Source organism: Nipponia nippon, unplaced genomic scaffold, assembly GCF_047370975.1.
Source record: "Nipponia nippon isolate SJK-2023a ecotype South Korea unplaced genomic scaffold, ASM4737097v1 scaffold_2, whole genome shotgun sequence".
In the NCBI taxonomy this organism is placed as follows: Eukaryota; Metazoa; Chordata; class Aves; order Pelecaniformes; family Threskiornithidae; genus Nipponia; species Nipponia nippon.
Genome location: NW_028262336.1, coordinates 85862979 through 85875921, shown reverse-complemented (window position 1 = coordinate 85875921; position 12943 = coordinate 85862979). Strand labels below are relative to the sequence as shown.

Genomic DNA, 12943 nt, shown 5'->3' with positions numbered 1-12943 from the left:
AAAGGGGAGATAAAGATAGGGCTGGAGAAGATAAAACTGCTGCCATTAAAAAATATTTTTCTGAGCCTTTGTGCCTAACACTTTGCAAACCATGGAACCACCCTGGTACTTCCTTATCTCTTGTCATCAAGTAGGGCTGGCCAAAATTTCCTTTTCTGTGGGAAACTTTTCTTGACAGCGTTGGGTTTTTTTGTTGTTTTTTGGGTTTTGTTTGGGGGTTTTTTGTGTGTGTGTTGCAGGGGAATGGCATGCAGATGACAATTTGACTTTATTATAGGACGCTTTTAAAACAACTTTTTCAGGTAAAATTCACACTTGCAAAGTGAAGATTATTTCAGTTGTATGTTTTATTTACGACTTGGCTACAAAGTTCCTTCTCTAGATTACTTAGTTATGTTTTCCAATTACATTTGAAAATCTAATGGTTACTTTAATATGAGAGGTTTTATTTTAATGTAAAAAAGAATCCTCTTTTTCAAAGCAGCTCTATTTCCAAAGTTCATTCCTTCATGCTGAAAATCCTGACTATTTTTTTTTTTCCTGCTGTTCACCTCCTTGTGTTTAGTATAGGCTTTATATTTGTCCCTGCTTCTCTTTTTTTCTTGCATTTTGTATTTTTTTTAAATAATTTGAATTTTTAAATATTAAACTCCTGTTCTATGAATTTGACTAGTATGGGCTACATTAGTAATATTAACAGTAGTTTGTCTGGTATGAGAAAATGAGTATAAGAGAACTTTTCCTTTCTATTCTTCAAGGCAAGTAAGGAAGGGAAAAATATACAAATACCTGAACTAAGTTTACATAAAAGCTACTGTTGTTTTCTTTGCTTTGCTACCAAACACCAAAAAATAAAGGCTCGAACCCGGATGGGCTTGCTGGTTCTGCAGCAACTAACAGTGTCCAAAAACACTCATAAGAAATAGCCTCATAAATTTTGGTCGCGAGCTGACTAATGAGCTGACAGCCATTTGACATGCTCTGCTTGTCTGATGTTTCTTTTTGAAGTGATGAGGGAGTAATACTGAGTGATGTGGAGCGTTGCTTTTTCTTCTGAAGGTTTAAGCCGCCTTTTTGACGAGGACCAGAGCACATTACGGCTAATGCAGCAGCTGTGGGCTCTGCCTCGACGCCTGCCTTCATCGCCCTCCCTCTCCCTCATGGCTGACCTGGGTCTTGGGATTTTAATTTGTCTTTAGGCTGTAAATTCAGAGGTACAGGGTGAGTGCATACGCAGCACTGCTGCGAAGAGTGAAGTTGCGTTAAGTCCTATGTGATGTCTTTCACCTGGAAGCTGATTAGTCTGGTGTTGCTTTTCATAAGGCAAGGCACAAGATGATACACGTCTCTTTCTGAAAATTTGATAATTTCAACGTGTAAACAAAGTTAAAGAGGCATCATCACCCGTTTTCTGGATGCATATGCTGAGCAAGTTGTTGGGGAATTCAGAAGACAAGTATTTTAAGAAACTTCTAGTTACTTGGCATAATCATTGCTTGTGTGAGTGGAGATTTTTGTTTTTCAAGAGCAATTAGTGTTTCTTGTGACTTTTATTCTTCTATATATGTCTAAAACTGAAGAGGAAGGGAGAGAAAGTGAAAGTGGACACAGTCTGACGGATCTCATGCCCTTCATCCAACGTGTGCTCTCCTTTATAAGGCAGCCTACACATTTAATGCAGGCTCAGGAACACTTCAGGTGACAGAAACAAGGTCAGGTTCTTGCTTACAGTCATAGTTATCTACCTCTTTTTGTTCAATATCCTTTTTATGCTGCAGGTAACGGAACTTCCAGTAAGCGTTATTTTCCTTTTTCCTGTGGGAAGCAAGAGATTTTTTCAATAAAGAAATGGTAATTGCCAGGAAGGACAGCATAACTTTAAGTAATCTAATTTTACTATACTTAAAAAACAATAACAACAGAAACCAAAACCCAAACACCAAAACAAACGAAAAGACCACCCACAAACCAAACAAGCAATTTGAGGTACTATGTTCTCCATGCTTTTTGCCTTTTTTTTTTCCTCTAGATATTTCAGCCTGAAATCTAGTGTAGTGGTATGTTTACTGCATTGTTTTAAGTAAGTGCAGTAACATCTTCAGATTTTTAAAGTGCTTAAACCAGATGAGGACTTCTACCTGACTGATACCAAACAGGTGACTAGGATACACCTTAAGTATCTAGTTTTGTTCTGACAAGTACAATTACATGGGAGGGGAAACTTTCTTCTTTGATCAGTGGTCCAGCTGAAGCGCTCAAACAAGTTTCCTGGACATAAAAGAATTTATATTAGTCTGAGAATATATTTTTTCACCTGGGAAGTGACGCAGCATGGTATTTCAAATGTAACCATCAAACAATATGTTAAATTTCTTACTTAATGAATTTTAGTGGGATTTTGTCAGTGCTACAAAAAATGCATGTGGAAATTAGCATGTGTGTTTTCGTTGTAAAATTCAGAGGTTTCAGTTGCCATTACTTCCAGCTCCTAAGCAGATGTTGCTTCAAATTTGGGAGAATGACGTGCACACAAACCGGGGGATGAAAATCCTGATTTGAAAAAAAAATAATGAAAAAAAAATAGAAAGTTATTACTTTGTCTTTGTAAATTTATGAAACATTTTAGAAACCTGATCATTATCCTTAAGAATTTAAGAAAAGTCATACCTCTTATATAAAAGTCTTCAAAATGTTAGATCTTGGAGTACTTTGCAAAGTGGTCTTCAGGTGTAGAACTGAAACCATGGTGAAGATAGGGCATGGGCAGAGAGAGTTTTAGTGGCTTTCCTGTGGTCAATCAGTAAGTCAGAGTAGGGTAGGGGTGAAATTTTGACATTCAGTCAGATTCTCTCATAGACTATACTGTGAATCAAAAAGAAAAAAAAGTCTGACCTGAGTTCTGAGAACCTAAGTCTATAAACTAACAAATGTCAGGAGTGATGCAAGACCTGATAGGGAATGTATGTGGCACTATAAATCACTTCTGGTACTCCTTCTGTTGTCTTATGGGAAAGGGGAATGTGGCTTGTATGGAAATATGTCTGCTAGACAATTAAGAAAAGAGGGTTGTGTGCGAGAAAGGAAGTATGGTTATTAATAGTTAGAGATGACATTGTTCTGTAGTCTTTCAATGCCTGATAGTGGGAGTATGTAATCTGGGCAGTGGTTTACTGGTGTTTTGTGCCCTTCTGCTTGAAAACATATGGTACGTTTCAGCCTTAGCTCTGAATTTCCTTTAATTGTTTTCTGTTACTGCCTAAACACTTTGAAATGTAGGGTGTGGGGAAAGGGGAGGTTGATGCAAACTCTTTGTGACATTTTTAGTAGCTGCTCAAGACTTCAATCAGGCAGAATGAAACCCAGCCGCTGGATTGAACTTGACAGGTTTTGGGTGGGTGATGAAGAAGTGAAATGTATCTAGGAGACATAAGTGGGGAGAAATTATATGGCTGCAGACTTCAAGAAATGGTGGTTCAACTGCTCACCCTGACATCTGGTCAGGGGACAGTAAGTGCTGTGCCTGTTGGTTGAACTCCATGAATCAAAAGCAGTATTTTGGGGATGCTTTAAATGAGATCATGTCTTCCAGACCGATGCTTCCAACATGTTACTGGGATGAGATGTCAAAATGCTAATTAATTAATCAAAAAATTCTTGTAAACTAACTGTAAAGTAATATTATTGGCAGCAAGAACTTTCTAATGTGGAAATTTTTCATCCCTCCTCCTGCTCTAAACCAAAGCTCTGAAAAAATATGACCCTTTTTGCCTCAACTTGCCAGCACTTAACAAAAATACATAAATACAGTTGCCAAATGAACTGCAAAAAATTTCCATTTATCAACTCAATCAGCTGTAGTCTGTGGTGTACTCTGTCATTTGTATGCTATTTTTATTTCCTTAAATAACTGATGACTCTTTCTGTGTTTGTAAAGAAACATTCCTTCCTAACTGGAAAAAAAATGTCAACCATGTAGAAAAGGTACACACCTTAAATCATACTTGTGACATTTATAATCTGATTTCTCCTCCCTTTGCCAAGGAAGCGTGGTTTAGAGATTTCTTGCAGGAGGCATTGTTTATTTGCGCTAAATCTTCATAAACTGGACGCTACAGTTCTTTCATCTCTAGCTTGTCAAATATTTATTGATGTGCAGTGCTTAGAATTCATGGTAATTTCCAAAGGAAGTAGATGTTAATTGCAGCGGTGATGATCGCTTTTTCTGCGGTATCAGTGCCGGGAGCTGTACAGCAATGCTACTCACTCTTCTGTTTTGGTACAAAATCCTCATACCACATCTTTTAACGCCTGTCTGAACACCTCCGCGCCCGTGTGCCCATGCTGAATCATCCTCCTCCGGTGATGTATGTAAAAGAGGTATTAAATACGATGCCAACACCAAATGCTGCCGAATGCAGGGTGCTGAGCCGCTGGGGCTGCAGTGACCGAGCTCGCTTTCTGCGGGGCGTGAGGATGGGGAGGAACACAAGGAAGCCTAGCACTAATGCAGGAGTTCAGATGGGCTGCAAGGGAGATTGTTTCCAAACCCGCTCGTTGATCTGGGCGTGCAGGGGGATCTTCTCTACACCATGGGATGAGCCCACGTAGGACAGCAAGGGTTAAATAGGGTAGTAGGATGCTACTCCTCTTGAGAAACGAAAGATGTCAGGCTGCTGAAGGAAGCAAAGTTAGAGGAAACTTCGGAATTCTGTTTTAGGAGGAATGAAGTACTAAATTGTAGTCTAAAAATCAGGGACTATGTGAACTGAGGATCTGAGGCAGCTTGCTCTGTTTCTAAGTCCTGTATGCAGAGGGGCTGAATTTCATCTATATCAAATTGTTAACTTGGGTGAGCGAAACAGAAAAACTTGTGTGTACAAATTAAAAAAAGGAGGGGTTGGGGGGGCAGGGAAGCAAGCTCTGCGAAAACTTTTGTGTTTCAAGAACAAGAGGTCTTTACTTCTTTTATTACTCATTAGGCTTCAGGGGAGTTTCACCTTTAAGTGGATTACTGTCATTCCAGTTCTGTGTAGTGGGGTGATTTGGCACTGGAGTATTTTACACACTTGTAAAGTCTGTTTTGTATAAACTGTTTGGGGTGAAAAGCACATCACTTGATATTTTTTTTTTCTTTCCCCTTGACTTTGACTGGAGTGCAAGTAACTGGTGGGAAAGTTAAGTCTTGTCTAAACATGGAAATAGCCTGTGATGGTTATTCCATACTGGATTTCTGAGCCTATATTTTCTTTACAGTAAGAATGCCTGCGAGTGGGTAAGCTAAATTCCCTTTGTCTTATCCAAAACGCGATGAAGCTGAAGTGCAGAGAGCTCTCTCGATTAACAAGGCATGTCTGCCTGGGGTGCCCACATGCTGTACTTTTGCCCTTCTCCTTTTCAGCAGGCCTTATTTGGTAGCAGTGACATCCCAGAAACTCACCTGCGGTTTACAACCTGATATTCACTCTCTCTTATCAATAAAAGGCTCATTTGGTACATGTTGTCACTGTAATATGCGGCTGTAATGTCATAGCAAAGGTTACACTGTAGGACAGTAAGAGACATGGGCCTGGGGAGGGATTTTGAGTCATCGGGGGACAGTTGGTCCCTTCCTGTGTCAAGCAGCTCGAAAACTGTCAACTTGGAAGTCCAGCTCCAAAAAAAAAAACCATTAATTTCTGTTGTGTGTTTTCCGTAATCCCGTTACTCCTGTTGGAAAGAAACTGTGGAGCTCAGTGCGGCAAGAGGTTGCAGGCAATGAGGTGAGCTGGGCAGAGAGGTCTTCTGCTGGCCATTACACATGGTGGTGGGCAGTGCCAGGAGCTGAGGAACAAACTCTGGGGAAGATCCTTCAACACACACCTTGATCTTACAGAGATCCGTGACCTGCTGCTGTCGTCACAGATGGAGTTGGGGTTTGGGGGATGGATGGACCTTTTTGTCCAAAACCAAAATGCTTCAGAACATGGTTTCCATAATGGTTGAACCCTGAGACTCACAAATTGCAGTGGTGAAGGGGAATATTCCTCTTCTCGGCTATGATTTACAGTTCTTGATAGTGGGAGCACCAAGGTGATGGGAGAGTTCATGCAGAAAGTTTCATTCCTGCATTCTGGCAGCAGGAGCACCTGCTTTTTGAGAGGAGAGCTTGAAGTGAATCGTGAAAGAGTTGGTGTCAGTAATCGTGCGTAGAGCTGGGGCAGGCAATCACAGTGTCAAGGATCACAGTAATTTATTATTTTACCCAATGTGGAAAAACAACGAAGGGTGCACAGAGGGGACTGGCAAAGCAATTACCACCGTTTCTGATCTTTGGCCAATAGACTGCTCCGTGCACGCTGTTATAGGTGGGATGATTTACTGAACAGAAGCCCTGAGGTCACTCGAAGTCAAAATATCCCTGCAGGATGATTGTTGTAATTATTATTTTTAGTTTTGGGCCCAAAAAGGGAGGAAAAAAGCAGTTTAGCTGTTCCACCCACTCCTCCTCCTCTTCCTTTCGGCTCAAGGTCGAACCCGTTAGCAGCCTTCAGAGAAATAGAGAGAGCCGTAGGAGCTGGGATCACAGTCTACAGACGGAATGAGCGGGTGACGGGCACCAAGCATCCCAACGTGCAAGGCCAAGGTGGTAATTGGGAGTTCCTGGCTCCCAGGCCTGTGGTCAGACCACAAGGTTGGTTCAGCCCCATTCCCTGCTCTCTCCCCTCACCCCTTCTGCCCCCACCCCGTACCCACAGCCAGCGCTAATAACCGAAACGTACCTCCAAGGAAGAGCAAGTCACCAGACTCGTTCAGCGAGCTCCTGCTGTAGGTTTCTTCCCTTACCCCACCTCCGAATATAAACAATGCGGAGCTGTGCAGTGATGCTGCTGCAAAATGCAGCTCTAAATTCTGTAGTAAACTGATTTGAGCTACCTTTAGTGGTCGGTATAATGCTGCATGGAAAACATGTTCTACTTTTAAAAAATACCTTCTTAAGGAGGATTTTGTTGTGAATGCAGAGCTCAAGGAGGCACAGTGTAAGCTTTCAAGGTGACTCCAAATGTTCTTCATAAATGTAGTACTGGGAAACATGCCTGTTAAATATGATCTAGTCAAATTATCTTCAGAATCCTGTAGCCAAAAAAATGCCTCAGTCTCTCTTCCTGAAATGTCAAAAGTTTTTGTTGCTAGGCGCTGTAGGTATTGAGTGTTTGGGTTTTTTTTTTTTTTTTCTTTCTTTTTTTTCGGGAGCTTGGAAATTGAAAACAACTTCTGGCACCAAGTCACGGTCTGGATGATGCTGTGAAACTTCCATGCAGATATGCTTCACGGTCCTGTGAGGATAGGGTGCCATTATGAAATTCTGTTCCCATCCTTCCCCTTCACAGTCTGGAGAAAAAAAAAAAACAAACAACACCTAAAATCCCCCGCCCCAGATAAAACAAAAAAACAACAACAAAAAAACCCAGAGCTTGAATAGCAGTAAAACTAAGGGCTTTAACTGAAACGGTGGGTATTTGCATAAGAGTAGGAGACAACCTGGAGGACTGTCTTCATCTATCAACCCAATGCAGCCAGGAAAAACAGAAAAACACCATGTTAATTAAATTGTTTTTCTCCCAGATGCCGAGTGAATTGAAAGATGTGCCATAACTTGTATGCCTATGAGATCTTGCTGTATTTCGGTGCATGTGTAGGGCTTCAGAGAAACAGTTAACTAGGGAGAAGACAGGCTTACCACACAGCATGACTGCACCCTAAAGAAAGCAAATTTATTTACACAGTTGTTTAAATTAATATTCCTGCCCCACCCAGATAATCATGATAATGAGGGGTTTCTTTTTTTAATTAAATTGCAGCTCAAATATACAAGCCGAATTTAGCATGATGTTGCATTGCACATAAGTGGTCAAAATAAGATGGTATTTACACATTCTTATGTGGAGACCTCTCTTCTTAATTACCTTTCACTTCATGCTCTTTCACTTTAGAGATTTTTAAAATTCTTTTCCTATTTTGTGCACTTTGTGTCCCTTTTCAGGTTGTGGGTTTTTTTGTTTGGTTGGTTTCGTTTTTTTCTTTCTATGTAAGGTCAACTCTTTCTTGATCCTTTTTGTATCTCTACTTTTGTCTTTTCCCTCATTTCCCTGTTGCACATGCTATGTTGGTTTTTTTCCATTTTAGAAGTGCTCTCTCTTTTTTCCCTGTTTTTCAGGTGTTGAGGAACCTATGTACTTCCCCACCACCACCGCCTCACCAGTGCTATGTGGTTGTCTTCCTTTTCATAGTGCTGCATCAACTTTGTCTCATGTTCTTGCTATGGTGACATACATTAGGAGCTGATTACAGGTGCAAACACAGCACCACTGCCAGTTGTGATCCCCCTATTTTTTAATTACTTGGTTTAATTATTTTTTTAAAAGAAGGTGCCCATGTTCTCCTATTTTCCCATGCAGTGACTGGCTTCTTTCTTCTTGGCGGTCTGGAGAATAGCGATGGGAATGAGCCCTGCTGTGGCAGCCCTGCTCCCCGTTCACCTGCTGGAGGTGCAGAGCTCTGGTGCAGCCCCCCTGCCCCGTGCCTAGGAGCAGAAGCAGCGCTGAGGTCTAGCAAGGAAGGACGGGGGAAGGCTCAGCTCTTTCCTCTCCTCACGTCCATGAGGTTGCAGGAGTGAGAAAGGCAACCCTGCTCTGCTAGGACGTTGAAGGGAGGGACCACGGTCTCACTTTCAACACGGGCATGGCATCTTGTCGTCTCAATGTTGGTTAGAGGGGGATGCTTTAGCAACAGGCAGAGGGAAGGTTTTGTGGCTAGTGATGCCCCGTGGGGACCAGAAAGGCAGGTGCATGCCTGAAAGCGTGCGGTATTGTTTGCCATTCCTCTGAACGGTGGTATTTAAATGCCTGCTCGTAGACGACCTGCTTCCCACTGCCAGCTCCGGCTCCCGTGTTACGACTTTGCAGAGTTTTTGGGTGCGGTTTACTTTGAAGTTTGAGGCAAAAATGAAATGCTGAATGGTAATAGCTCTACCTAGTCAGCGTTCTGCGCTGTGCGTTTAATGTAGGTCTGTACGGCTTGTGGGAAACTGAAGTTGTGCTGGGAGCATCTGAAATGCTCTGCTGTTTCATCATGCACGCTGGGGAAAAAAAACAGCCTCCCGCCAGTCTCCTTCCAGCCTCCTCTCCCCCTCCCACCAAAACACTTAGAAGTAGTATTAACATACCAGAAATGAATTGCACTTGAATTTTGTGGTTAAGACTTCAGGCTTTATTTTTGTTGTGATTTAAGACCTGTAATTGTATGATGCTAATTCCAACTTGAGATGCTCAAGGAAATGCATTGATCAAGCTCTGTGTTAAAATCATCTAGTTGATTTTGTCCCCATTGTCCCCGTTAGTCGGTTCACAAGCTTTCTTTTTTTTAATGGTCATAAACCTTATGTTTTGTGCATAAGCGTGTTTGATCTGTCTGACTGTGTATCCTTGCTTTTGGACTGGGCAGCTCTTCTCTCCCCTTCTGATGTTGCTCCCCTTGTGCTGGTAGATGGCAGCAGTATTGCCTCTTGTGCTCCATTTTACTGGTGTAACGGAACCAAGTTCTCCTGTTCTCATTATATAGGTCCTTTGTCTTTTCCTCATCATACTTCTCTTTCTCTGCAACTCTGCTAATTTGAATCTTTCTTAAATGTAAATGGCCTGCCCTCGTTTACAGAGATTGGGAAGACCTTGGTGGGAGAGGGGGGCTGTGGACACAGGCATGAAACCCTTTTTTCTCAAGCACGCTGCTTGGGTGACTTGTGGTCACCAGAAGATAGGTCTGGTGTGTTGTTCTGCTCCAGGCTTTTGAGTTCTGAATGTTTAAAAAAAAAAATCCTTTTTGTGGAGTATGATGAGATTCTGATTGCAGCTCAGATTCAGCTCCCTTTGGAGCTGAAGTGGTAATGACCATTAGTCTTATTAAAGTATAGTTATATTGGTAAAAGGAATAGCATGATGGCTTCTATATTTGAGCGCATTAACCACAGAACAATGTTCCTGTTCACAGTTCTAATGATAAATCTAATTGCAAGGTTGATAGCTTGTCATTTTTTTTTCTGCTTATTTCTGTGGTGCTATTTAAAATTCTTTTTCAGGTTCATTATTCTGGTAGAGTTTAAAATGGGTGCTAGCTATTTTGAGACCTGTAGCTTCAGCGATTTACTATGATGATTAGGAATGGTCAAGAATAACTTGGCAAAGACAGTATCTAGAAGTGCTGATTTGTTGAAATTATACCTTTTTGTGTCAATATCCAAACCTGAGCAATGGCCTTTTGGGTAACCTCTCTTGATGCTCTGGGGGTGAATTCCAGGCCCTGGCAGGAGGAGAGCTGGTGTTGGGGCAGTCCTATGCGAGATGGCAGGCGTGATCAAACTGGGGGGAGTGGGGGTGGGGGGGAGGCAAATTCTGAACCATGTTTTATCCTGCATGCCAGTGAGTGCTGTGACTAGCTGTGTTCTGCCTCCCGTGTTAGCTCCCCCTGCCTCTAACCCACGTCTGAAGGTCTTGACTCATGTCGGTGATGATGCTCTCGGGGGCTGGAAGTGTTATTTATCAGAGGGCTGATGTTTGATAGGTTTAATTGCTGTGACACCTTTAAAATGTAATTCTCTCATGCGCCAACAGTTTGGTGGTTGTGCAGCCGAGCAGCCATGGATGAGCAACTCTTCTGGTTTGTTTTCGTTGTGCTCGGGGTGTAGGCAGCATCCATTTCTCTAAATCTCTGACTGTTCTTCCTTGTTTACCTGCACAGTGTGCTCATTCTCCACAGTTCTATTGACGTAACCCATCGGTTTGGGAGTTTTACTTTGAGTTTTTGTGACTGGTGAGACCAATCGGGGCATGTTGCCTTAGTGTTGGTGTCAGTTCATTACCTTGCAACTACTTGTTTCTTCTGCTCCGTTGCTTTCTTCCTTTGCCTTACCTGTCTGTTTCTTGGACTCCCCAGACCCCTGAACACTGATCTGATAGTTGGGTGTGTTTTGTTGTTTAACAAGTAGTTCCTCCTCTTCTCGCAATGGGACTTTAACCTGTGGCCTCTTGCATGCAGAAGAAACGATGCCTTTTCAAGTCCTTGGGGCTTTGGTGCTAATGTGACACTCAAACATCAATTGACTAAAACCGACGCATCTCGCCAGCTTTCCCTGTGTTGCATGGAAGGGAAAAAGGGGCATTGCATGGAAGGGAAAAGTAAATGTCCCTCCTGAGGTTGCATCCCCAGCATGAAGCTCTGCCTTTGCCACTTGCGCAGGCAGCCCCTTGGGTACTGCAGGAGCTGGTGCAGAGGTGAGGTTGCCTGTCCTCCATCCTTCCCAGCCCCCTCCGCTCATCTGCCACCACAGCGTGTCCCCCGTCATCGTTGTCATGTCGTATCCCTCCGCAGCAAAACAGCCCCCACGGTGGCAGATCGCACGTCAGGCTTTGGGTTGTAAACTTCACGGTGTGAGACACTTGGGATCTTTCGGATGTGGTAACACGGAGCTAGCAGCCTGCACGGGGAATACCTTGTTCAAATATTTTCCTTGAGTGAAGCTGTGTTTACAGACTGATAAGAAATACTAGAGTCCTAGGGACCTTCAAAACAGAAGGTTGCGGGGATTCTTGGGTTTGTTTTACTTGTTTTAAAGTATTTGTTTTACTTTTTAAAGTCTGTATTAGAAGCAGCTCTTGTTTTCTTTGTGGCTTGTTTTTTTTGGTTTTTTTTTTTTGTTGGTGTTTTTTTTTTTTAATAAATTCTAAATGATGGAATAATTGTTACATCCAGTGATTATGTGCCAGAAAAAAAAAAAAAAAAAAGTGTAACGTGTATTAAATTGCTGAAGCGGAACTTTTCTATACTGTGAAACTCTGATACCAGCACCTTGACTTACAAACCCTTCAAATGACAGGGCTGTGCATAGCTTATGAATTAAGTAACTTTGTGTACCTTTTCCTGTGGCTCCCAGCTGAAGGGAGCAAGTGCTCAAGAGGGCACATTCTTTTGCTGTTGATAGCATTCCGCCTTAACGAGAAGGAATTTCTTGCCTATTGCCTATTGTTTATGAAGTGGAAAGAGATCACAAGTTGTATAATCTCTCTCTAGATCGTTGGATTTTTTTTTTTTTTTTTTTTTTTTTAACTTTGCTCTTGCTATTCGGTTGATCTGCAGCAGGTGCAGCGAGTGGGTGCTGTAATACACCGCACCTATATTTTATTATATATTGGTGTGAGCTGGTGGGGGGGAGATGAAGGAGAGGAAGGCGAAAGAGAGAAAACCCCCCAAGTAAGGAAGCAGCAGAGCTGAGTATGATTTGGTTTCTGTCTCTAGAGCTTTGCTCAGCAACCAAACCCAGACTCCAGGTGCAGTACGATTCCCTCATCGGTCTGTAAGCATAGAAACAGTGCGTCCCTCCTCTTCTTCCTCCCCTGCCAAGAGTTTCTGGGTGGTGAATGTCAGTAGCTGGAGTTATTTTTAAAGGCAAGAGGTGAGGCTTGTCGTGCAAAGCTAGGAAGAGGGCGTTTGTTTGCTGAGCAGAGCTGACATCAAAGTGGAGATTGCTGCCTACTGGCTCGCCGCTGCCTTATGCAAGGTAATCTTTAACGTACCCTCAGTCACCAAGATCGCACACCAGCCTGCCTGTGTGCATGAGAAACGACCTGTGTTTATGATCCAGAAGATTGCTTTTTCAGTATTATTTCCGTGAGCTGGACTTTGACATTTAGAGGCTCACACTAATCATCTTGCAAAACCTGCTTAGTGCTTTTAACTAAGCAACTGCTTTCTACTTCTCTTCGCAGGATAATATAAATGTTTTTCTGAAAGCGTGCGAAAATATTGGACTGAAAGAAGCTCAGCTTTTTCACCCAGGAGATCTTCAGGATTTGTCCAATCGAGTTACAGTCAAGTGAGTTTTGTGGTTTTATTTTTTCCCTCCCCTTCTCCCTCT

General features: G+C 42.4%; 1 protein-coding gene across 15 annotated transcripts in view; it reads left to right on the top strand.

Annotated features, from left to right (window-relative positions):
- The window catches only part of LMO7 (LIM domain 7), a 132664-nt gene that overhangs the window by 44502 nt on the left and 75219 nt on the right, over nucleotides 1-12943 (top strand). For 14 of the 15 annotated variants that reach the window (XM_087757051.1, XM_087757058.1, XM_087757057.1 and 11 more), the window contains exon 4: nucleotides 12795-12901. In XM_087757051.1, coding sequence (XP_087613177.1) covers nucleotides 12795-12901 — 107 coding nt within the window. Of the gene's footprint in view, nucleotides 1-12559; nucleotides 12587-12794; nucleotides 12902-12943 lie in introns of those variants that run through there. The other variant, XM_087757055.1, reaches the window with a different exon arrangement.